At 59.5% G+C, this 24,379-nt stretch overlaps 1 protein-coding gene across 5 annotated transcripts; it reads right to left on the reverse strand.

Moving 5' to 3' along the window:
- Window positions 1-310: 310 nt before the first annotated feature.
- MYO1C (myosin IC) lies at window positions 311-23,806 on the reverse strand. Of its 5 annotated transcripts, none has more exons than XM_059908862.1 (32): window positions 23,567-23,806; window positions 16,436-16,591; window positions 16,205-16,320; window positions 15,459-15,657; window positions 15,297-15,377; window positions 13,860-14,039; window positions 13,681-13,779; window positions 12,853-12,966; window positions 12,696-12,767; window positions 12,151-12,270; window positions 11,956-12,038; window positions 11,638-11,743; window positions 11,440-11,520; window positions 11,069-11,160; window positions 9,500-9,594; window positions 9,373-9,419; window positions 9,178-9,258; window positions 6,500-6,605; window positions 6,277-6,394; window positions 5,548-5,661; window positions 5,396-5,472; window positions 4,986-5,054; window positions 4,814-4,898; window positions 4,570-4,729; window positions 3,826-3,909; window positions 2,888-2,981; window positions 2,738-2,793; window positions 2,482-2,617; window positions 2,324-2,394; window positions 2,142-2,239; window positions 1,965-2,064; window positions 311-1,570 (listed from the first exon to the last, which is right to left on the reverse strand). In XM_059908862.1, exons 1-32 carry the CDS (start codon window positions 23,639-23,641, stop codon window positions 1,544-1,546), a joined length of 3,192 nt encoding a protein of 1,063 aa, XP_059764845.1. In that variant the 5' UTR covers window positions 23,642-23,806; the 3' UTR covers window positions 311-1,543. The 5 variants fall into 5 exon arrangements, with proteins under 5 accessions (XP_059764845.1, XP_059764847.1, XP_059764846.1 ...); XM_059908864.1 differs by lacking the exon at window positions 23,567-23,806 and adding an exon at window positions 22,654-22,789; XM_059908863.1 differs by lacking the exon at window positions 23,567-23,806 and adding an exon at window positions 17,965-18,088.
- Window positions 23,807-24,379: the final 573 nt, after the last annotated feature.

Here is a 24,379-nt window from a genome sequence, read left to right on the forward strand (position 1 = left end):
CAGGCAGATTCCCAACCACTGCGCCACCAGGGAAGCCCTTGGGTCTTTGTTGCTGCGCGCGGGCTTTCTCTAGTTGCAGCGAGTGGGGGCCGCTCTTCGCTGTGGTGCGCGGGCTTCTCATTGCAGTGGCTTCTCTTGTTGCAGAGCACAGGCTCTAGGCACGTGGGCTCAGGGCTTAGTTGCTCCGCGGCATGTGGGATCTTCCCAGACCAGGGATCGAACCCGTGTCCCCTGCACTGGCAGGCGGATTCTTAACCCCTGCGCCACCAGGGAAGTCCTCCCTTTTCTACCATTCACAAGGAGACCAAAGTTGGCAAACACGTATTGCTTTATTTAGTGTTTCTCTGGATTGCAGAAGTGTCAGCAGTGGGCTGAGATCCCCCAGGAGGGCAGAGGCAGCTGGGCAGTCCCCCAGCCCCTCTGGGGAGGTGGGGGGAGGGTGAGAAGCAGCAGAAAGAGGTGATGCCCCTGCAGCTCCTCCCAAGGCTGGCCCCTTCCCCAGGCTCCCAGGATAGGGAGGGGGGTCAGGGGCCAGTAAAGGCCCTATTTCCTTGAATTGGGGCCAAAGTATATGGGCAGGGTGTTTGTCATCCTAAGGCATGGACTCAGGCAGGAGTGCTCCTCCCACCTGGTGGCCCCCAAGGGTGATTGCTGGTCAGGAAGCCACAGGCACCCTTAAGGCATGAGCCTGTTTCACGGGGCCCCCGCCCCTGGGAGAGGCAGTGAGGTGTGCTGAGGACAGGGCTGTAGTCTGGTTTTGCCCCAACCTGCTGGATGACCTTGGGCAAGTCCCTTCCCCTCTCTGGGCCTCTGTCTCTTGCTCGTCACACCAGGAGACTAGACTAGGTGATCTCTCAGAGTCGTCCAAACTCTATGCCCTAGATTCGTCCAAATTCTATGCCCTAGGGGTCCTGTCCCTACTCCAGGATGCCCTCAGGCTGGGATGATATTAGAAGGGCATTTTTAAGGCAGGAAGGAGGGGGCAGGCAAGGGTCGTCTCAACCCCCAGGGGGATGTTGGAGTGGGCTACAGGTGGGCAGGCAGACAGACAAGGTGCCAAGGAAACGAGGAGGAGAGGGTGGCCTGGGCAGGGAAGAGGGCACCAAGGCCCAGACCGCCCACCCTCTCAGCTCCATTCCCTGCCCTGCTGGAGTCAGGGAAAACACATCCAGTGTGTCTTGGGGGTGGGAAGATGGCTTCTTTAAAAAATAGTTTCCTATAAAGCATCAAAAAATCTCAGAGAAAACCTCAGCAAAAGTTCCCTTCTCTCAAATATTTGGCATTGGCAGTGGGGCTGGCGTGGCTGCCTCTGGCCCCGGCTTTCCTATTGCTGTGGCCCGGCCTGGCCCACTCCTGGGGCAGCTCCCTGGTCCCTGCTGCTCCCTCAAGAGAGGGGCAAGCGGCAGGCAGGAGTTTGTTGGTGGGCTTCAAGGTGTCCCTGGGTCCCTGTCTGGAAGCTCGAGTCTTTGGTAACTGGGAAGGGGAGAAGGGGATGAGCAAAGCACTGGGAGGCGGGGGGGGGGGGGTCCAGTGGGCGCCTTCATCACCGAGAGTTCAGCCGTGGGGCCACCTGGGGGATGGGGGAGAAGCCCAGGTGGTGAGCAGGAAGCAGAGGTGCTTCGAGCACTCGTCTTCACGGCTTAGATACGTCACAGCGCGCGGGGGCAAGCTGGGGGAGCGGTCTAGAGGCCTCGGCGCTGGAGACTCCAACCCTATTCCCACGGGAACCACTGCCCAGGCCAGAGCGGGCCTCCCTGCCCCCCAGCACACCCTCACCCCCTTGGTTCCCCCCCCATGCTGCCATCTTTATGACCCTCTGCACTGTGGGAGCTCAAAGGACCCACGGTGAGGTGCCCAGGCTCTGCCCAGCACTGCTGAGGTTGGAAGGCTTGGCCGCCAGAGGCTCTGCCCTGGCCCCAGGGCCCTCAGCCGGAGGCAGCGTGCTGCTGCCAGGCCCCACTCACCACAGCCAGGTGCCCGTTCTTGGCCTTGGTGATGAGCAGCTCCGAGCCGGTCGTGAAGTCGATGATGCCATCCCTGCCGGGACCCCCTGCGAACGTGATGCTGGAGGGAAGGTGGTGCGTGAGGCCTGTCCCCCAGCAACGCGCGCACAGCCCCCTCCCCGCCCCTCCCCGCCTCACCTGCCCTGGTTGATGTTGATGCTGTTCACACGGTCGGCGCTGAGGGCCGTCTTGGTCAGTGTCTCAATCACATGGTCACTCTGCAGCACCACGTCCCCCTGGGGGCCCAGATGGGGTCATGGGTCAGGCCCTGCCCAGAGCCGGAGGAGCCGCCCCCTCCCTGCCTCCCAGGCGAGGGGCACCTTCTGCTTATTGTCCTCCCGCTGCACGTGCAGCACGAAGAGGCTGTCGCTCAGGCTGCTGACGGAGATTCCTGAGGGGGGAGGGCAGGGGTCAGGGATCAAGGGTCAGAGCAGAGCCCCCCCCCCCCTCCCCCAGCCAGCCCTGGACTCCGGCTCACCGGTCAGGTTGGCATACTCAATCCTCTGCTTGACTTTGGCATCCTCCACAATGACCACGGCATTGGGCGTCAGCAGCAGCTGCCGGGAGCGGGGCTTGTAGCCCTTGCGGTCATATTTCACGACAGGCACGGCGTACTGGGGACAGAGGGTGGCTGAGGGGCCTCCTCACCTTCTGCCCGGGCCCTGACTCCCCCACCCAGTCCTCGGGCAGCAGAACTGTTTGGGATGGAGGGTGGCCGGCAGGCAGGGTCTCACCTGGATGGGCTCGGAGCCCAGGGCCTGCAGCACTTTGGGGCTGATCTCATCTGCACCTGCAACCCAGATGGGGGAGGGGGAGGTGAGAGGAGAAGAGAGGGGACTAGGATGGTGACGGAGGGCTTACGCACTGGAAAGTCAGGGGCTCACCAAGCCGTGTGCTGATGAAGAGCCTGGGGACACTCTGGGGGTAATTGTCCTTCTTGCCCTTGAAGATCTCACTAGCCACGGCTTTCTGCTGCAGCTGAGGAGACAAGGGCAGGGAAGGGGGGCTGTCAGAGGGGTGGCGACCATCACAGCAGGGACAGGCCCAGCCTCAGGAACTGAGACAGCCTCCCTCACCCTCTCTCTGGCCCCAGCACCAGAGGCTAAGCCCTGCCACCAACACTCCCCTTTAGCCCCTTCTCTCCCTTACCCCCATCCCCACTGACCAAGGCACAGGGCTCCTTAGAAAGGTCATGACAGACAGTAGTGTCAGGGTTCAGGCCCCACTTTGGGGATAATTCCCCATCATAGCAGGCCTTGGAGCCCCTGAGATAAAGCTCCGGCCTGGGACCTGGCTGGTTGCTAATACTCAAAAAACTACTACAGGTTGGGATTTCCCTGGCAGTGCAGTGGTTAAGACTCTGTGCTTCCACTGCAGGGGGCAAAGGTTCGACCCCTGGTTGGGGAACTAAGATCCTGCGTGCCACGTGGTGCGGCCAAAAAAACTTAAAAATTTTTTTAAAAAAACACTACTGCAGGTTAACTCTGCTGCGTGGGTCCTTTAGCATCATCCTATACTAAGTTGGCAAATACAAGGCACATCAGCCACCAGTGTCTCTCTCTGGAACTGCTCTATCAGGCGCAAGCTGCAGCCTTTTCCACACAGGGCTCTGGGCAGCCTCTACCAGGCCAGGGGAGCTGGTCTAGAAGATAAACCCTACTTGCTGTGCAAAATCTACTCCAGCCTCGGCTTCATACATGAAGCCAAACGGGCTGGGATCCATTTGAGGGCACGTGGTAAATTGGGGTGAAGGTCCTCCAGGCCAGCACTCTTCGAGTGGCCCCCTGGCTAGTCCCCCAGTGTCTGCCTCCCAGCCCCATACCTGCTGCTTCCACTCAGGGCTGATGCTCCGGCAGTACTTCCACACCATGTTCTTCCTGCACAGCTCCCGCAGCAGCTCCGAGGCCTGTGGGCGTGAGCGAGGTCAGGGCACCCAGGCAGCCTGGCTCCCTTCCCTCTGAAGACAACAGGCGTGTGCCTACCATCAGGCCTTGGCCTAAGTGACACCCCCTCAACCTGGATCACTCTTCCATTCCTGAGTTGTTTCTTTGCAAAGAACTCATTCTTGGGACTTCCCAGGTGGCGCAGTGGTTAAGAATATGCCTGCCAATGCAGGGGACACAGGTTCGAGCCCTGGTCCAGGAAGATCCCACATGCCGTGGAGCAACTAAGCCCGCGCGCCACAACTACTGAGCCTGCGCTCTAGAGCCCGCGAGCCACAACTACTGAGCCCGCGTGCCACAACTACTGAAGCCCTAGTGCCTAGAGCCCATGCTCTGCAGCAAGAGAAACCACCGCAATGAGACGCCTGCGCACCGCAACGAAGAGTAGCCCCCACTCGCTGCAACCAGAGAAAGCCCGCGCGCAGCAACAAAGACCCAACGCAGCAAAAAATAAATAAATAAAATGAATAAATTTATAAAAAAAAAAAAAAAAAAGAACTCGTTCTCTGCAGCCCAGCTCCAGTTCCCTTCCCTTCCCTGATGGCTCCTTTGGTCACATGGTTATTAGGTCCCTCCGCTGAGCATGCTGGTGGTTCCCAGGTCAGCAGGGAGGGCCCACGGACCTCACGCAGGGCAGGTGGCGGTGTGGGCCAGGAAGTGTCCAGGATATTCCGGGGCAGCTGCCGCCGCAGGTTGAGCAAAAAAGAGGTGCGCACGTGATCCAGGAAGAAGGCATTCTCGGGGCAACGGGGTGCGTGGCGCAGAATGAAGCCGCGGATGAGCCTGTGGGTGGGGGTGAGAAGCCTGGTAACGGACCCCCGCACACACACACTCTGCACCCCGCGCCCCATGGCGTCCAGTGCTCACCGCCGGATGGTCTGTGCTGCCCACTTCCTCTTGGCTGCCTTCCTCCGGCCCAGCGTTCCTCGCCACCACGACTGGATGCAGATGGCTGCCGAGACCACAGACGGCTGACCTCTATCTCCTCCCCACCCTTACCCTAGCCCCTGCCCTCCTGAAGACCCCTGGGCCCCCAAACCTGATCGCTTCACTCGGAGGAATTTCTGCCGCCAGTGAAAGCCCCTCCAGGTGGCCTGGATCTTCGTGGCTGTAGTTGGGAAAGAAAGTCACTTGGCCAGAGCACAAGGGACCCGGCTGGGGGCCGGGCACTGTCAGACCTCACTGAGTGGCATGAGTGAGGGGAGTGGCTGAATGAGCATTAAGTGAAGGGAGAGTAAATGAAAGAGCAAGGAAGCGAGCAAAGCAACATGAGAACATGCTGAGTGTGTATCCAAGGGCAGGAGAGGGGGTGCTGGGGCTGGTGACGAGGAGGGCAGCTGAATGTGGGCGTGGCAGACTTCCTGGAGAAGGAGCCCAAATGCAGTGATTTCTTTCCTGCTCCCCAGAATGGACTCCACTGGGATAGGAAGGGTGGGGCCCCTCTCTCACCCAGGCTCTGCCGCCGGACCTCCAAGGCGTCCTCTGTGGCAAACAGGGTCTTGGGGAAGCGGATGAAGATCTTGGTCCTGTGAAGGCAGCACTGATCAGCCCCTGGTTGCCACCCCCGTGCCCCCCAAACACCAGGCGTGGGAGCCACTCACCTGCCCATCTTGTACTCTTCCGGCTTGTAGCCGAGGTACCTGACCAGCACAGCCACCCCATCCTGGGGCCGTCCTGCCCATATGGGCCATGTCTCTGGGCACAGTGACTTGTACCTGGGGACAGGAGGGGCAGAAATGCACTCAGCCCCCACCCCTGCCAGCATCCTTCTCTGGGGTCCCAAACCAGCTTTCCCGGGCATCTGCTGGGTGCTCCCACTGACTCACAGCTCACAGAAAGCCTGAGAGGTCGCTCTGTTACTATCCCCACTTTAAAGATGAGGAAACTGAGGTTTCTCATCTGCCGAAGGTCATGGGGCTAGAAAGTGGTAGAGATAGAATTCACACCTGATTGACTCCCCAGACCCCAAACTCAGGATAACCCCAAAGCTGCTCTATCCTTTCTGAGCTGATTGGAAACTCTGTCCTTTTCATAGGCTTTTACTATCTCCGCTGGTGATAGATAGGCATGTGGATATGCACGCTTCATGGACCCCTGAGCAGCTGCTCTGTGAGGGCAGGGCCTGGGGGGGTGGGGAGCGCTGGTCTTTGCTCTACCAAGCTTGACATTAGGCCTGCAGCATGGAGGGGCCCCTGGTGTGGATCCCACAGCAGCTCAGAACCCCGTCCCTGAATGGGGCTGAGAATCGCTGTCCTCCCTCCCGGGATCTAGGAGCCTCCGACGACCCTCCCACCCCTTTCCCCTGGCGCTGAGCCAGGCCCCGCCCCCACCTCTGCAGGAAAGCCTCGTATTTGCGGCGATAGGCAAAGCCGGCTCTGCGCACGCGCAGGTTCTCCATCAGCCCCAGGTACTTCACCTGGTGCCGGATCAGCACCTCATCAAAGCGGCCTGGGGGAGGGATAACCGGGTGGTCAGAGGGCTTTTGCCGCCATACGGCCGTTGCCTCTGCAGGGGAGGCACAGCCTGCACCGGTCCAGGGGGCAGAGGGCTTACCGGGCTGCTTGGCGTCATTGGGCTTGATGCAGCGGACGTAGGCAGGCTCCTTAGACTTCAGGATCTCCACCAGCTGCAGGAGGCTCATCTTGAACTGGGTGGCCACCTGCTCAGCCAAGATGAACGGAAGGTTGGTTGGAGCTGGGCTGAGGCTGCTAACCCCTGCAGATGCCACTCCCTGTGGCAGAGCTCCGAACCCCCCCAGAGACCCCTCCCTGGGGCAAAACAGAACCAGTTCCCACAACTACCCCTGCCCTGCGTGGGCCCTTACTTTTTTTTTTTTTTTTTTTTTTTTTAAATTACAACACTTTATTCCAGCTTCGGCAAAGGTCAGAATTCTGAAGCTCCTGAAGACTGGGCAGCATTTCCACGTGAAATGTTACAACTTTACAAGTTTTGTTTCTTATTTAATTCTACATGCAGGAACTGAAACTTGGTAAAAGAAAAAATGCAAAAAAGCCAGAAAAAAGGATGTAATCAAGTTGTAGGGTATAGATGTGCTCTTCAACTAAATTTACTGTGCCTATTGGAAACCAAATGAAAGACAACTATCCTAATAAATTAACAGATTGCCAGAAACAGGCTAAGAACCCTCATTTCTATTTAGTGGGGAGAAAACAAAACAAAACAAAAACGAAAGCAAAATGAAAGCTCTACTATTTCCATACTTTGTTTAGAGACAGAGGCTATAAACCCATGAAGGTCAACAAAATCTCCAGATCCCCTTCTCCCATCACCCCTCCCTCACAATAGAGGAAGGGGCCAGACTACATCACCTGCATCCCTCTGGCCGAGCTAGAGACCTCAGTTTAAGAACCTCATTCCCGTCTTAAAAATCCTGCTCACGTCTCCTGGCAACCTCAATCCTATGTCTTCCTTTGGCAGCCACTCTTTCTCTTTTTAGAATTTCAGGGCTGCATTCCTAAACAATGTGTCCTACTCCTATGCGTTCAACCGTTATCCCTGTACACTGCACTGCAGGAGCTTCAAGGACTTCAGGCCTGTGGGAGAAGCGGATGCCTCAGCAAAGATTTGCAATCCATTGTGGTCCCATTAATGCCAGGGGCGTATGCCTGGGGGTTCTGGAAGCATCAGGAAGGGGCAACTATTTCAGTCTGTGGGGTAGGGGGCATCAGGAAGGGTCTTCTGAAAATAACCCTTCAGCTGAGAATTAAAGGATAAGTAGGAGACAGCCAGAAGGAAGGCAGGAGGGGATGGCATTCAGGCAGAGCAACCGAGTGAGCAAAGGCTTGGTGTACCCAGGGAACCACAAGCAGTGCAAGGACCCAGAGAGGGAGAAAAAAAGATAGTGTTAGAGAGGCAGCATCACGGTAGGACTCGAGAGCCACATTAGGGAGATTAAATTCTATCCTGAGGGAAATAGGGAGCCAAAGAGGAATTTGGAGGGAGGGAATGACAGGAAAAGATCTGCCTTTTGGAATAGCTCTACAGCAGACAGGTGGAGGATGGTTGGTAAGGACAGATGGGAAGCCAGGAGACCACAGAGGAGGCTGTGGCTGGCTCAGAGGACCGAACTGAAGTAAGGGTTACAGAGAGGCCGAGAGGCAAGGGTATTCAGGCAGCAGAAACCGGCAAGATCCAACGGTTGTTAGGATGAGGGCAATGGGGGAGGCTGAAGAATCAGGGATGATGCCCAGGTTTCTATCCTTCAGGACTGGGTGGAGGGTGGTCCCTGCCCTGAGTTAGGGAAACAGAAGGAGCAGGCCTGGGACACTGGATAGTCAAGGGCCCTTTATAGACTACTGGGGTCTGGAGTGCCTGCAGGCCACTTGGAGATCAGTGGAATCTATGGCTTGCTGGAGAGGCCTGGATCGAGTGGGTGTGTCCTCACGAGGGTCAAGGAGCGGGATATGAGGCCAAGGATGAGAATGCTCAGGGAAGGGGCGGGGGTGGGGAGCAGAGGGCAGGGTCCCAGGGAGTCAGACTCTGGACAACATGCTGCCTCCATGGCCTCCCTGCCTGCATGTCTCGGCCTGCAGCACTGTGGCTTCTACCTCTCCATGACCTTGTTCTTCCTGGGACTGCCCTGGCACTCCTCCTGCCAAGCCCAGCAGCCACACCTCTGACCACAGCTCACTGGAGCTCTCCCTGCATCTGGCACCACTGGCCATATCTGCTTTTCCCCGTCTCTCTCCTTGAAAATGTCACTTTCCTGTCCACCTCCTGGTTTTTTTTGGACTGTGTACCTGTGTGGGGCCCTCTGTCTATCTGATAAGCACCTACTCATTCCCAAGTTATCTCAGATGCTTCCTCCTCCAGGAAGCCCTCCATGACCACCTCCCCTCTTCTACTCCCTCAGGCAATTTGCTGCTCCCTAAGTTTTCATAGCACCCTGTGCACATTTCTAGGAGAGCACCTATTCATTTTTGTATCCAAAGTGCCCAGCAATGTCCACTACAAATGTCTGCTGTGGGGGTGAATGCACGCAAGTGCCCGCACAGACACAGGTGTCCACACTTAGAGACAGTGCACACACAGGTACACATGGAAGTAAGCACAGATGCACCCACGGGCAGCCTCCCAGACACACACCGATGCACAGCCAGGCACCAGTGAACACACGAACTCACACACACACTGCTAACTCGCAGCTCATGCAGGCACTGGTCCCGCTCCCGTGCACACACACACCCCCTCGGGTCCCACAGCCTTCACACCGTCTCTGGCCGCTTCTTGTCACTGAGCTCGCTCCGGTCGAAGCACTGGCTCATGATGGGATTTTCCGAGCTGCACATGGTCTGTGAGGGCAGAGCAGGGCGTCATTGTGGGAGCAAAGGGTAAGGCCTGTCAGATTCCTGGGGCAGAGGTCATTCAGAGCCCAGACCGCGAGCCCTCCCCCTGGTCCTCCTCACCTCCTTCAGGTTCCGGAAGAGAAGGTCATTGTTTTTATCCAGAAACCCTGGAAGGAGAGAGCAGAGGTGAGGGGAGGGAGAGCCCCTCTCCCTGCCCACCGTGGGGACCCAGCCCCAGGATCCTCACCGGTCACGTTGTAGGTCACCTCCCCAGCATAGTGCAGCAGGCGGAACTCCCCGCGGCCCAGAGATTTCCTGGTCCGCTGGTCAGCCAGCTTGTGTCTGGGGGTGACAGGGAGAAGAAGCTGCAGATTGCAGGCCTGAGCCATGCACCCTGCCTGCTGAAGAGACTTCAAGAGAGGAACCAGGCATCCCGTAAAAAGCTGGCAAGGCGGGGCCACCTCCCTGCACAGAGGCCGCCACAGAGGCTCAGAGAGGTAGATGGCTTTGTCCTGGGTCACACAGCACCAGGACGGGGACCTTGGCCTCCGCACCGCCAGGGCATGCTGGGTGGAGGGCTACTTGGCGTTGCTTTTGGCTGTTACATGGCTCTGCTCAGAGGGCTGAGTGCTGCCCACTACATTTTAAGACTGGAATCTGCCCCAAGAGACTACTTATGTCTTAAGCATGTTTATACCCTTTAGCCCGTTTTCTACTTTTAAGAACAATTCCAAGCAACTAACCAGAGAGACCAGGCAGAGATTTAAGGCACAGAGATAGATATTCGTGGCAGCCCTGTTTTCCCAGCAGAAACCTGGAGGCTGGACGGGGCCCCCAGAGGCTGGGTGAGAGCAGTGGAGTATCTGCTTTAGAGCCGCTGGAGGAATTGTTTTGAGGAAATTTTTCTGTTTGATGATACAGGAAGATACTCAGGATATAACATCATCCTGAGCCTTACACACAATAAGTTCTCAACTACGAAAAAAAAAATGTATAGAAAAAGGCAGGAAGAAAATGTCTCGAATTATTAACAGTGGTGACCTCTAGGTGACAGGATTACAAGTGGCTTTTGCACACGTTCCAACTTTTCTCTGATGAGGGACATTATTTTTACAGCCAGAAAAAGTGTTTTTTTTTCTTTTTTTCTTTTTTTTTCAGGCAAGGCTTTATTGGGGCCCCTGCTACAGCAGGTGGGGGGAGTGAGAACAAACAACAGGTTCCCTTGCTTGCTCGCTCCAGAGAAAGGTTTTTAATATTCTCTTAAGCAAAAATTGCTCAGGAATTCCCTGGCAGTCCAGTGGTTAGGACTTGGCACTTTCACTGCCAGGGCCCGGGTTTGATCCCTAGTCGGGGAACTAATCTGCAGCCCTGGGCCTGAGTCCCAGCTCTGGACTTAACTAGATGTGAGATAACCTCGGACAAGTGGCTTCATCTCTTTGAACCTCAGTAAAACCTCCTCTAGGGGTTGCTTCAGATTAGAGGAGGTGATGTACTCAAAATACACAGGGCAGAGCTGGAACAGAGAGGCTTGTTTCTTTTCTCCCCTCACCCCGCTTTAGGGAATTCCTTAAATATAAAGGAATTTCCAAATAAGGAAGCTAGGAAAATCTTAGGAAGTTTCATTCTCAAAAGGATAAGGAGGAAGCTGTGCTCCTCGCTTGTGACTCTGCGGACGCACCAGGAGCCGCGGCTCTGTGTGCCTGTCCTTCACTTAGCGCCTCCTCTGGTCATCCCCTTGTGACTGGTGTTCAGTGATGAGGGGGCACTGCAGGCTTCCACAGGCTCTGCCCCAGGACAGCCCCACAAGCCCACTCACGTCAGGAAGTGTGGATGGTGCTTGACTGTGTCCTCCAGCTTCTCCAGGAAGGTCAGGTCCGTGGCCTCCCCGGGGCGCAGACACTCCTCATCCTGGGGGGTGTGGCAGAGGGTTAAGGGTGTGTCGGGGAGGGACTGCAGAGCACAGGGACTCAGGGGTCCCCATGGGAGGCGCAGACACAGAGGAAAGGGGCAGGTCACAGGGAGCCTCCCAGACCTGGCCAGCACCTCACCTCACCCTCCACAGACAGCCCTGTCCTGTCTCTGCTCAAACTCTGGCTCTCTGCGGACAGGCCCGGAGACCAAGGGGAAAGGCATGATGTCATCCCACCCAGCCCCCAACACGGGGCCTTGGAGGAGCAGACGGCTCACCAAAATGGAGATGATGCCCTTGAACTTCTCCTCCACCAGGTCACAGATGATCTTGTTGTTGAAATACTGGACAGGCTCCCACTGAGGGGCAAGAGGGGAGGAAGGCATCATCATGGGGCCCTGGCACCTCTCCTGGGGAGACCGACGCCTGGGCGTCAATTCCATGGCACGTGGGGATGCCCGCAGGCTTGCACTCACCGCGATGCCCTCTGCCTCATACTCCTCCTGTTCCGACTTAAGGGTGAGCTCAATGAAGAGCTGCTGCAGCTTCTCATTGCAGTAATTGATGCAGAACTGCTCAAAGCTGTGAGGAAAGCGGAGGAGCCCTCAGTAATTCCAGGGGACATGGGACCAGGAGCAGGGGAGGGGTGGGATGAGGCCCCACAGCTCTAAGGGAAGAAACACAGAGCAGGACCCAGGTGGCTGGGAAGACACTGGCAGGGATGTGAGAGGCCGGGGAAGAGGAGAGGCGGGGAGACGGGAGGAGAGACAGGAAGGGGACAGCGGGGCGCTGACCTGTTGTTCTGAAACACTTCGAACCCATAAATGTCCAGGAGCCCGAGGACCGTGGTGCTCCGCCAGCTGGGGCTCTCAGCATCCTAGGGCCAGTTGACCGAGAGCATGGGTCCCAACGTTCGCCAGCTCCCAGCCCCGGGCCTCCCTGGTCTGCCCTCCCTGACACCTTGGGAGCAGCAGGGGCCAAGCCCTCACCTTGGAGGCCAGCGACCTGTTGATCTTCGTGACCAGCCAGGTAAAGGTGCGACTGTACACAGCCTTGGCGAGCGCGTCTCGCGCGTACGCAGCCTGTTCTAGGTTTAGCGGGCTCAGGAGCTGGGGGTGGAGAGTGAGATGGGGAGATGAATGCAGCCCCTTCCCACCCCTGGCCCCTTCGCACTCAGGAAACTGACCACTCTGCCCTCCCCGCCCCCAATGAGTCTGGGGTTGGGGGCCACCAGGGGAGGACACAGTGGCCCCACCAGAGGGAAGGTGGTGTAAGACAAGAGACCTCATTCCTGAAAAAAAAAAACAACAAAAAAGAGGCCTCATTCCTGGAGGTGAGTCTTCCTTCCAGCCTCACTCTCTTGCTGTGCGACCTTGGCCAGCTCCCTGAGCCTCCCAGAGCCACCCGCCTTACGTCCTTCCAGCATTGCTAAGACCAGCTGAGCAGACCAGAGGAAGGGGATGATGGGAGGGGGGCTGCCGTACAATACCTGCTCCCGCCCCCACTAGCTCCTGAAGCAAACGCTGGGCCTCACCTCTTCGCCCTTGGCGATGATCTTCCTGTGTGTCAGGGCTTCCCGCAACGTTGAGCCTTCCACACCAAGGAGCTGCCAAGGGAAGGGGTCGGCCTGGTGAGGGTGCACTCCCCCCGCCCCAGCTGCCCTGCCCTCGCCCTCTGCTTGCCCCACTCACCCTGGTCAGATACTTGAGCTGGTTCTCGGTGGTGACCTGGGTGTTGCTCTCCTCATCGGCAGCAAAGTGGATGTTGCCCAGATGCAGGACACTGGCCACGATGCTCAGCAGGTCCTGGGGGGACGGGGGGGGGCAGGTGGGGGTTACAGGAGGGGCTGAGAGCCCCACAGGGGCACAGAGTGGATGGTCAGAAGGACCCGGGAGAGGGGTTTCCCTGGTGGCGCAGTGGTTAAGAATCCGCCTGCCAATGCAGGGGACACGGGTTCAGGAAGATCCCACATGCCACGGAGCAACTAAGCCCGTGCACCACAACTACTGAGCATGCGCTCTAGAGCCCACGAGCCACAACTACTGAGCCCACATGCCACAACTACTGAAGCCCGCGCGCCTAAAGCCCGTGCTCCACAACAAGAGAAGCCACTGCAATGAGAAGCCTGTGCACTGCAATGAAGAGTGGCCCCCGTTCACCGCAACTAGAGAAAGCCCGTGGGCAGCAACGAACACCCAATGAAGCCAAAAATTAAAAAAATAATTAAAAAAAAAGAACCCATTGCTTTCAAAAAATTAGCAAAAGACAGACTGTCTCTGGCAGAAATGGAACTCCTTCTGCCTCTTCTTATTTTCACATAAACAGAGACTATGGTACCTGCATGCAGCAACGAAGACCCAACGCAGCCAAAGATAAAATAAATTTTAAAAAGGAGGCGGGAGAGGTGGTAAAGGAAATTTGAGAGGAAAAGGCGGCTAGAGTAGAAACGGGGTGTAAAGGTAGACGGAGATTTTCAGGGTATGACAGGAGGAAAGGGAGGGTCCCAGCAGAGGCCTCACCTCCACCTCATCCTCGGTGAAGTCGATGACCGTCAGAGCCTTCCTGACAACCTTCCAATCATTCTTGTCGTTGATGGAGGAGACTTTGGCGCACTGGCCCTGGAGGAAGGGCAGAGCTGGGTTCTAGCCGTGGCACTGGGCTCCCTGGGTGGCACCCGCACTGCCTGGCCCCTACTCACCTTCACCAGGTACAGGTAGCTCTGGGGGTTCCGTTCCAGGCCCAGCCTGCGCAGTGTCTCCTCCTCGCCCCCCTCCAGCAGCTGGTAGAAGACGTGGAAGTTCCTCTCCCCGTGATTCTGGTGCACCACCCGGGACTTCTCCAGGAGGTAACTGAGGATGTGGCCACCCACAGGGGCGCCCTGTGGGCAGGGCAGGATGTAGCGACTGCTCAGGGGGACTGGGGACAGAGCCCATCTTCCCCTTCCTCTCCTGCCCTCCGAATTCGAGCTCTGCCAATGGCTCAGGCAAGTCGCCCCCTCTGGCCTCAGTTTCCTTCTCTGAGAAATGAGGACGCTCAGCCCTATCTACCTGGCGGCTCCACTTGGATGTCTGACAGGCTTCTCAGTCTCAACAGGCCTGAAACTGAGTTCATCTCCCCTCCTCAAACTAGCTCCCTCTTCCCATCTCGGTCAACGTTCTAGGTGTTCAGGCCAAGCAGTCTGCAGTCCTGGAAACCTCTTTGTCTCCCACACCTCACATCCAATCGGACAGCCAATCCTGCTGCCTTAACCTTCAGAACCTCCAGAATCCAACCACTGCCACCACACTGGGCCCAGCCACCATCATCTGTCATCTAGATTTAATAATCATCAGCTTCCTAACTGGTTTCCTTGCTCGGCCTGGTTCTCTACCATCTATTCTCAACAAAGCGCCAGAGTGATCATTTTAAGAGGAAAGTGAGGTCATAACACACTTCTGTTTCAAACTTTCGGGACTTCCCTGATGGTCCAGTGGTTAGGACTCCGTGCTTCCACTGCAGGAGACACAGGTTCGATCCCTGGTCGGGGAACTAAGATCCCACAAGCCACATGGGCACGGCCAAAAAAAAAAAAAAAACCCCAACTCTCTAGCCTCCCTTCCACTCAGAGCTTAAAAAAAGTTCTTACAAAGACCCAAAAGGACCCACAGCATCTAGCCTCCTCTTCTATTCCTTGGCCCCTTGCTCTCTTCTCCAGCCACTCTGGCCTCTTTGCTGTTCATGAACACATCAAGCACTTTCCCCATCAGAGCCTCTGCACTGGTGGTGCCCTCTGCCCGGACTCTCCTAGGTATCTGCACAGCTCATTCCTCTGTCTCCGTCAAGCTTTTACCAAATGCCACCTTCTCAGTGCCTACTGTATCTGCCTCATTTAAAACAGCAACTGCTCCCGCCCCTTGCCTCATTTTATTTTTTGCCGTGACACTTGTCAGCTAAATTACATTTTTCTGTTTACTGTCTATATCCCTGGAGGCAGGATTTCTGTCTGTTTTGTTTCACTGCTGCACCACCAGCACCTGGAACAGCGCCTGGCACACAGTAGGTGCTCAATAAATATTTGCTGGTGCCAAAGACCTGGCCAGTGGGCGCCTGCTGAGTGGGAATCCCACTCCCCCTGCCCTGCCCCACCCACAGGTACCTTGAAGTCAAACTGCACATCCATGTACTTCCCGAACCTGCTGGAGTTATCGTTCCGGAGGGTCTTGGCATTTCCAAAGGCCTAGGAGTGAACGGGGGTGTGAGGGGTGCCTGGCAGTCTCTCTCTGCCCCTCCCGCCCCCCAGATGCTGCTGTCCCCTCACCTCCAGCACGGGGTTGCTCTGCAGCAGCCGGTCACGCACGGCACCGCCCCGCTCGGGGGCTGGGCAGGTCTCAGCATAGAACTGCAGCAGCCGCTTGGTGGCCTCTGTCTTGCCTGCCCCGCTTTCCCCAGAGATCATCACTGCCTGGTCCCGGCGCTCCGTGCGCAGTGCCCGGTACGCAGTGTCAGCCACCGCGAACCTAGGGCAGAGGCCCGTCAGGAGCTTAGGGGGCCAGGGGTCAAGTGGCTGCAGGGAGTGGGAGTCCCACAGGTAGGACCGGGGGTGGGCACTCCCATGTCTAGTGGGGTTCACAAGGGGCTGTACCCTTGAGGATGGGGGAACCCTCCAAGGTGTGAGTCAAGGGAGATCCTTCCCAGCTGAGGATGGGAGTCATATTCAGATGGAGGATTGAGGGGATCACTCATGGGTGGGGGGATTGGAGGTCATTCAGGTGAAGGTTGAGGTCACTCATAGGTAGGGCTGGGAGGTCGCTCAGAGGTCGGGGTCAGAGGGTCACTGAGGTTGGAGGGCCATGTTCAGGTAGAGCTAGGGGAATAAGTCATGGGTGTGAATTGGGGTGGAGGCTGGGGGGGGGGTCCTGCCCAGATGGAGTAGAGAGATTCACCTTGGGTGGGCACTGGGCATTCCTCACAGATGTGAATTGTGATTCATTCCATGTGGGAGGTCAGGTGGAGTCATCTCAGGTGGAGATGAGGGGGTCACTCATAGGAGGGGGGGTCACTCACAGGTGGGGTGGCACCTCATAGAAGCTGACGCCCCGGTAACGCTCCATGTGTTGCCGGCTGTAGATCTGCAGGTCCCGGTAGGGGTTGACAGAGACCAGCACAGGGCCAATGTAGGTCTGGGGGTCAGGGGAGGAGGGTCAGAAGTTTCTCCCAGAGGCCCCTGAGCCTCTTTCCCTCACAGCCCGCATCTGTGCCCCCAGCACCCCCTGCATCTTCCCACTCGGGCCTCACGTAGATGAGGTTCTCCCGGAAGCGTCGCCGCAGGTTCTCGATGAAGGCTGCCTCGCTGGTGAAGTTCTCCAGCAGCACGAAATCCTGTACCCCGACCCGGTCACGGGCGGTCAGTGCACTCTCCATGGTCACCCGCACCCCGTCACTGCCCAGGGCCTGCAAGGAGGGGCCACGGGAGAGGGTCAGCGGCAGCAGGGTAAGGGAAGGCCACTTCTCCCCTCTAGCATAGACTGCGGGACTGAGAGGACAACCAGGGGCACAGGGACACAGGGGGCCTGGACACACGACGCAGGGAACACCCAGGAGACGGTGTACCAGGCTGGGTACAGTGGGCTTGGATGGCAGGAAGCTGGCACACGGAACACTGAGGACGCGGGTCCCGGAACAAAGACCACATGGGACCTGAACACAGGACCCTGGAGCACAGAGCACCCAGAGGACACGGGGGCAAGGCCACTGAATCCAGGGAGACGCTGGTTTTGTGCAGAGAAAGGGGGGGCCATGAGAATAAGAGAAAGAATGCTCTGTTGACCTTGGACAAAACCCCTCCTCTCTCTGGGCTGTGTCCTTCTCAAGAAGGAGGAGTTGAGATAGACCAAGTGACCTCAAGTCCCTTAGCTCTGGGCCACGTGTGACAGGTGCTTTGTAGGACAAATAGCTCAAAGTGAGTTCTACAGGCAGGGTGGGGCCATCTCTCCCACGCCCACTCCCAAAGTCTCCAGGGGGAGAGTGTCTAGGGACCTAGCAAGAGGCCACCCCAGGCCACAGGAGAGAGATTCCCCCAGGGGACCTCCCATCCCAGCTGGGCTCATCACCCACCCCAGAAGGGGGGCCCTCCCTCCCACAGCTGAACCACGCCCTCCCCACCAGCTGCCAGGTTCCCCAGACACACTCCTCCCCTGAGAGCCCCGGAAAGCCTCAAGGGAGTGGGGATTTTACCGCGGAAAACCCAGCTCCCTCCGGACCCCGTCAGAGGGTGGGGAGAAGTACAGGCTCAACAAGGCCCTCACCCCACAGCACACTCTTCAAAAGGGTCTGAGGGCTCTAGGAAACTGACACCAAGAGTGTCAAGGGTCAGAGAAGAGCAAGGTGGCCGCCGTGGTGGGAGGGGGGTGTAGATCCCCAAGAGGCCACTAGGCCTCCTCCAACCGCAGACCACCCAGATCTCTGGCCCGGGAACCCCTCAGGGTCTGGCCAGGGGCCTGCCTCTCTTAGGCCTGTCCCTCACTGCCCCCTCCCCCCTCCAATACTGTCCCGAAGCTGCTGCCAAATCTGGCCCGAGCTCCAGCCCCCTTGCCCTCTGGGTGACGGGTCTCGGCGCTCTCAGCCCTCCCCGGGAGCTATTCGCCCGGCCCGGGTTCGAGAGCCTCACGGTCCTCCCTGCCTCGGCCTCCTCCCCCTACAACTTTCCGGGACGTTTTTCCACCCGAAATTCCTGGGCCGCGCCCGCTTCCTGGCGGGGCCGAGGCGGCGCCGCGAGGCCGGGAGGGACGCCCGGGACCCCCGCCCTGCTCACCAGCCCCGCTCACCGACGCTCGGTAGCGCATCCTGCCCGGTCGGCCTGGCGCCCTGCTCCGCTGCCCGTGCTCTCGCCTCGGGGCTCGGCGGCGGCGGCGGCGGCGGCGGCGGCGTCACGAGGGAGGGGCCGACCCGCCCCCCGTTCCGCCCCCTCCGTGAGCCTCGGAGGCGCGGGACTCCCCGGGCACCCCCGCCTCCTTCGGTGCTTGGACTCGGGGGCCCCTCCCCAGCTGGTAGGGGTGGGGCAGGAACTAAGGGGGATCTCGCGGCGTGGGTGGGTACAAGGGTGGGGGTGGGGGCGGGGGCGGAGCTCCCCGCCGGGCAGGGGCTCCGCCTGAGTCAGGTTTTCCAGGAGGGACTGCGTTGGTTCCAGGGTGGGGCCCGGAACCCGCGCGGCCGCCGCGTCTACACTGACCCGGAACTCACTTCCGGGCTTGTGTCTACACTACGCACTAGGCCAGGCGCGGGACTCACTAGGCAGAGGCCCGTGGGTCCCGGAGGAAGCAGGATTTCCCTCCCCCCCCTCACTCCAACCTCGAGTCCCGGGAAAGTTAAAAATAGAACGAAATGTCCAAATACGGCCGGCGCGCCCAGGCGGGCGGAGCCTCCGTGCGGGACACTGTCCACCCCCGTACACTCTCTGGAGGGTGGATGCCGTGTCTTTAAGTCTCTAGAAAATCTCTTTAGTTTCCCGCGTCAGCACAGAGCGCGTACCCCAGGGACGAAGACAGCCAGAGCACCTTTGCCGAGCGCGGTGCGCGCCCGGCCTCCATGGAGGGCTCAGCTTTCCATCTGGGGAATCCACGTCCGACTTCCAGCATTTGGGGCAATACCTTTCTCCCCTGTCGAGGACATCCCGACTAGGGCCCCTGTGCCCAGGGGCTCTTCACCTCTCTCCTTCCTCTGGAGAGGGTCTCCCTCTCTTTTCCCTCTGGATCTCTCCATACTTTCTGCCCAGGACATCCTCCCTCTACCCAAACCAGCCCCCAGCAGCCCCGCCCTCGCTGGGCTCTCGGTGGGCAGCAGCCTGGGGGGCAAACTCTAGCTCAGATCCCAGCGCTGGTGGGGGTGTGATGGCTAGTGCTTCTTCCAAAAGGCTGGGCTGCTTCTCACAAGCTGTATGACTGCCAGCAGGTCAGTTAATTTCTGGGAGCCTCTCCTTCAGCCTTAAAACGAGGCTAATACCTGTCTCAAAGGGCGGTTGAGAAGGCTAAGATAGGGCGCCAAGGCACCTCCCAGGCCTTCAGTAAACACCACTTCCCTCTCTCGGCCAGACACTCTTTGCACACACGCTTGGAGCAGACCTACTAAGAGCCAGGTCCTGGGCCAGACAGGTCACACTTCTTATATAGCGGGGAAAGCCCCTCAGGCGTGTCTGCCTGCCAGTTAACAAAGAGCTCTCGAACTTTACCTGTGCCCCACCTGACACATAAGGAACCCGAGGCGCAATCGCCGGATGCTGACTTGACCTAGGGGGCCAAAGGTTAGGGCTGGGACCCAAAGCCTCAGCGTGCCCCTCTCTCGGACCTGGGCTCCCCGGGGAGGGAGTGAGGTTGCGGCAGGTGCGGGCTGTAGCGTCGTGGGTAAGGCTCATTACCTCGAGAACAACAGCCCGGCCGGAGCCGCGGCCCTGGGGACCCCGCGGCGGGGGCGGCAGCTGGGAGATGGGGCCCTCTGGAGGGAGCGAGGGGACTGGGTGCCACCGCGCGCAGCTGGGAGATGGGTGGGAGCGGAGGGGGCTGGGGTCTTAAATGCCACCAGCTTCGGGCTGAGGGCGGGAGGAGGCCCCCTCCGCGAGGGGACTCAGCCTCCCGCTCACCCGGAGGAGAGGGCCTTGGAAGACTGGAGGAAGGGGGTCCAGCCGGTCCCCACCAGGAGCACGGCTCTGGGGCGGTACAAGGACTAGGCTGGCTCGGCTGGCGGCCGCCCGCGGGCCCGAGGCGAGGAGCTGGCAGAGGGGCGGGGCCTCGCGGCCGCAGTGCCCGCTCCGGCCGCCGCCGCGTCAAGCGGCAGGAATGAGGGGAATCCGCGTGCGGAGGGGTCCGGCCGGCCACCCCCGCCCGAGCCCCGCCGCCGCATTCCCCGGATGCCCGCTGATTTCCGTACAGCCGCCGCCCGGTGGCGGAAGGAGGGGGCGTCTCCGCTGCCAGGCGGGCCAGAGGGCCTGCTCCCCGACCACAGTCCCTGGCCACCGCCCCAGGCCGCCTCGCCTCACTGGACGGAAGCGCCCGCCCGGGAGAGGGGGTAGGGAGGCGGGGGACAGAGGGTGTGAGAGACACCGCGGCCAAGGCTGCAGCGCCGGGCGCTTCCTGCGTTCGGAGCGCTGTCTCCTGGTACTGTACTCCTTTCAATGCCCTCAGCCGAACCATGAGGTCTGTATTATTACCCCCATTCTACAGACGGGGAAACTGAGGCTGGGCAGGCGAATGACGTGTTCAAGATCCCAGGATTAGTAAAAGGAGAGGTGGGATTGGAACCGGGAAGTCTACCACAGTCTACTCCTGCAGGGCTGCCCTGAGGGAAAGACGCCTGCCTAGCGGCTGGAGGATTTCCCAGCTTCTCTGTCAGGGTCAACATGCTACCTGCCAGGCCGTAACCTTCCTTAGCGAACCCGTGACCGCAGTGCCCAGTACCCACCCTTGGCGGTGTTGTGTGACTATTGACATGTAGGCCTTAGGAATAGCAGCTAGGGAGTGGCCCATGACCTGTGCCCCCTGCATGGCCCTGGACCTAGGGGCTGGCTGCAGGCTGGGGTGCAGCTGTGACCCCTGAGTGACCCAGGACTTATTTCCCAAGGATGCCTGAGTCTCCTCCCACCTGGGGAGGTGTTTCCCATAAAGTTGGCGCAGGCCCAGCAGACCTGGGTCATCCAGTGCCCGTTACCTAGTATGGGCCAGGTGCCCCCCAAGCCTGCCCTCTGGAGTAGGGAGGGCAGTGGGCAGCCTCAGGTGTTCCCCCAGCTCAGGGCTATGCGGGTCTGGAGAGGGTGTTCTGAGGACCCCCAGATTGCTGCTAGAAACTGATTTCCACTGAGGCAGCCTCGTGGCCTGTTAGGGCAGCGGAAAGAACCATAGCCTATCTCACCCACAGCGCATGCTGGGCACAGAACAGGTGTTCAGCTTTTTTTTTATCAAACATATCTTAAGTCTGGGCCCAGGCTGCCCCACCAAGGACTGTTCCAGACTCAAGGGAACTGTTGCGAGGGGGAATGGAAAGAAAAGGTGGGGACTTAGGGGTTCTACCTGATATCTCACTGGGCCCCAGTCAAGGGCTGTACACTCTGGCTCCAGAACCATGGGCCTTTTGCCTGCCAGACACCTCTGCCTGGGGGTCCAGCAGAAGTAAACAAAGCGCCTTGCCCCCTAACCTATCCTCCTTGTTCAGTATCCTGTAAGATGAGAGGAGGCAGGCACCTCCAGCTAGTCATCACTGCCTGGCATCAAAAGGCCTGCCCTCCTCGCTCCACTCCTCACACCAAGGGGTCACTACCTGCTAAAACCTCCCCTTGGTTCCTCCATCACTGCTCTGCCCCTGGACCAAGCAAGCAGCCTCCAAACTGGCCTCCCTGCCTTCCTTCCTCCAATCCATGTTCCCACAGCCGCCTGTGGTATTTACAAATGCAAATCCGATCAGTTAACATCTCATGTTAATAGAGTGAAGGTTTATAGGGCACCTGTCCATATGCCAAGCACACCCACTGCTTCTTGCCAGGCCCCTGTATGTGGACTCCAGTAGCCCCCTGTGTCCTCAGTTTACTCCACTGCTCCTGCGCTCCTGTGTGGGTACAGGGGCAGCCATCTCCAGTCCCTTCTCTCCCCATGTCTTCCTCACCACCACACACAGCCAGGAGGAGCTGCTTCCGCCTTTGCCACCAGCCGCGTGGCTCTAAGCTTCAAGCCTTTGCACCTGCAGCTTCCTTGGCCCTCGCACCCAAACCCCTCCCCACCTGACTGACTCTTAGTCATCCTTGAAGATTCGGCTCAGGTATCACTTCCTCCAGAACCCCTTCCAGACTCTCCGCAACACACAGTCCCCTCCTTATCGCATTCCGCTCTGATCGAAGGTTTCCTTGTCAGTCTCTCCCAGGAGACTGCTCCCGCTCCAGGCCGGCACACAGTGGGAGCTCAATAACCCCTCGTGGACGCCTGTGTGAATGAATGAATCACAGAGCCCGGGAGTGTGAGCAGAAGGCCGGAGCGTGCCGGGCGTTGAATAGGCCGTGGGCCAGCCATTCATTCTCTCATTCATCTCGGAGCCCCCCAGCCGCCGCACTCACACGCAGAGGCCACTGGCGCGGCTGGGCCGGGGGGCGGGGAACGGGAAGGGGCGGGGCCCGGGCGGCTGCTCCGGAACCCGGAGGCAGAGCCGGCAGTCGGAGGGCCTCAGAGGGCACGCGGGGCGCCTGGGTCACGCGACCCCAGCCGCTCCTCGCCGCCCTCACGTTACGCGCAAGAAATCTAAGTCTCCAACAGGCCGAGTCCCGGCGCCACCGGGTCCTGGGACCCCGCACGGGCCGGGCAGAGCCCACCCTCGGCCCCAGCGATCCCTGGACCGGCGACCCCCGCCTCCCCAACCGTAGCTCCGGGCCTGGCTCGCCGCCCGGCCGCTTACCCTCTCCTCCATCCCGCCCGCCAGCGGAGCCCCCCCCCCCACCTCCGGGGCCACGCGGCTGCGGCCCTCCCGGAGTTCCGCGTACCCACCGGCTTGGCTTCTCGGGTGCGCGGGCGGGGGCCAGGTTAGGCGGCGTGGCCGGCTCCGGAGTCGGCGGCCCAGGCACGCTCTCCCCGCCCAGGGCCCGCCCGGGGCCGGGCCGCTCCCTGTCGTCATCCCGGGCAGGGCCCAGGCCCCGGCGCGCGCGCGCACCCTCCGGCCCCGCCCCGGCCGCCCCGGCCCCGGCCCCGGCCCGCGTCCGTGTCCGCGGCGGCTTGGTGCAGCACACTCCGCAGCCAGCTCCCGGGGACGAGGCGCATCACAGTCATTCACACACGCGCACACAGGCACCCTCCTCCGGCTGACGACCGGGCCCACTCTCTGTAGTGCTGGGCGGCGGGTGTCTTGTGGGGTTCTCCCTCCTCATCCCGGGGCGCCGGTGCATCGCTAGAGCAAACCCGACCCTGCCCTGCGTGCCAGGCCAAGTCAATTCTTCCCCTCTTCTGACTGCCCCGCTCCGTTCACCCTCCTTCTCCACCCACGCTACTGCTCTGAGCCGGCCAGTGTCTGTTCTTCAGGCCAGACGGGAAAGCAGCGGCATTAACTGAGCCTGTACTATATGCACCTGGAGCTTTGCATGCGCTGGTCCTTAGATCTCAGAGCGGCCCTGTCACCTCGGTGTTGTTAGCCCAGTTCATAGGCCAGCCCACTGAGGATCGGGGAGCTGGAGGAGAAGGGGTTCAAACCCAGACCCCGCTTGGAAACACTCTGCTCCTGGTGGGCTTAAACCCTACCCTCTTCCTTCCATTTACCCCTTCTTGTCTGGTCTGTTCCTGTCCCACCAAGGATCAGAATGCTTCCCCACTGCTCACCTCTTTCCCAAGGGGTTTGCTTGAGAGGAAGCTGCCGGGCCCTGGCGAGACACTGCCACCCTTTCTCCCAGCCCAGAGCATCCCAGCTTACAAGCTTGCAGGGCCTGTGGGGATGAACCACACGGATGATCTCCCCGGTGGGTATCAGCTCCACTTGCAGGGCCATTCCGTCTGGGGATAGCCAGCGTGCTGAGCACTGGGGCCTCTGAGCAAAAGCCCGTCTGCCTGCCCGCCCGCTGGTTCTGGCTGCTCCCGGAACCAGGAATCTAGTCTCACGCTGGGATGGCCGCTTGGTTCAGCTTCAACTCCAGCCCCGGGGGATGTGTCTGGTCCAGTGCCTCAGGACACAGCTGGAACAGCCCAGGTCTGATTGGGAGGCCTCTTGGCCCAGCAGGGTTGGGGCAGGAAGAGGAGGGGCTGAGGGATGGAGGAAATGCTTGTTGTCCCAGGTAACCAGAGGAGCTGATGCAGCCACCCATGGGGGACCCTGGGCTCCAGGTCAAAGGGTAGGAGGCCTTTCCCCCCAGCAGCTCCATGGCCAGGCCTCTCCCGCTGCCCTCTCGCTGGTATCAGCTGGAGAGCACAGTGACCACTCCCCAAGTCAGAATATACATCCTGCCCTAAGCCAAGAGGATCCATCGATAGGCACTGCCCCTCCTGCAGCAGTCCCCCCCCCCCCAGCTTGTCCGCCTCCCACAGCGGCAGGTGAGCCCCTGGAGTTTGAGGCGCCAGGCTGCTGGGGACTGGCCATGTTGGGCAGAGGGGTTAGCTGGAGAGGCAGGAGGGCACTGTGAGGAGGCCCCTGTCCCACCCTCCTCTGGAGCCTCAAATGCTTGAGGTTGGTTCCTGGGTGGCTTGGCGTTGGGGAGCCTTAATCTTGTTTGCCCCTTACTTTTCTGCAGCA

The sequence above is a fragment of the Balaenoptera ricei genome, chromosome 20, assembly GCF_028023285.1.
Source record: "Balaenoptera ricei isolate mBalRic1 chromosome 20, mBalRic1.hap2, whole genome shotgun sequence".
Classification (NCBI taxonomy): domain Eukaryota; kingdom Metazoa; phylum Chordata; class Mammalia; order Artiodactyla; family Balaenopteridae; genus Balaenoptera; species Balaenoptera ricei.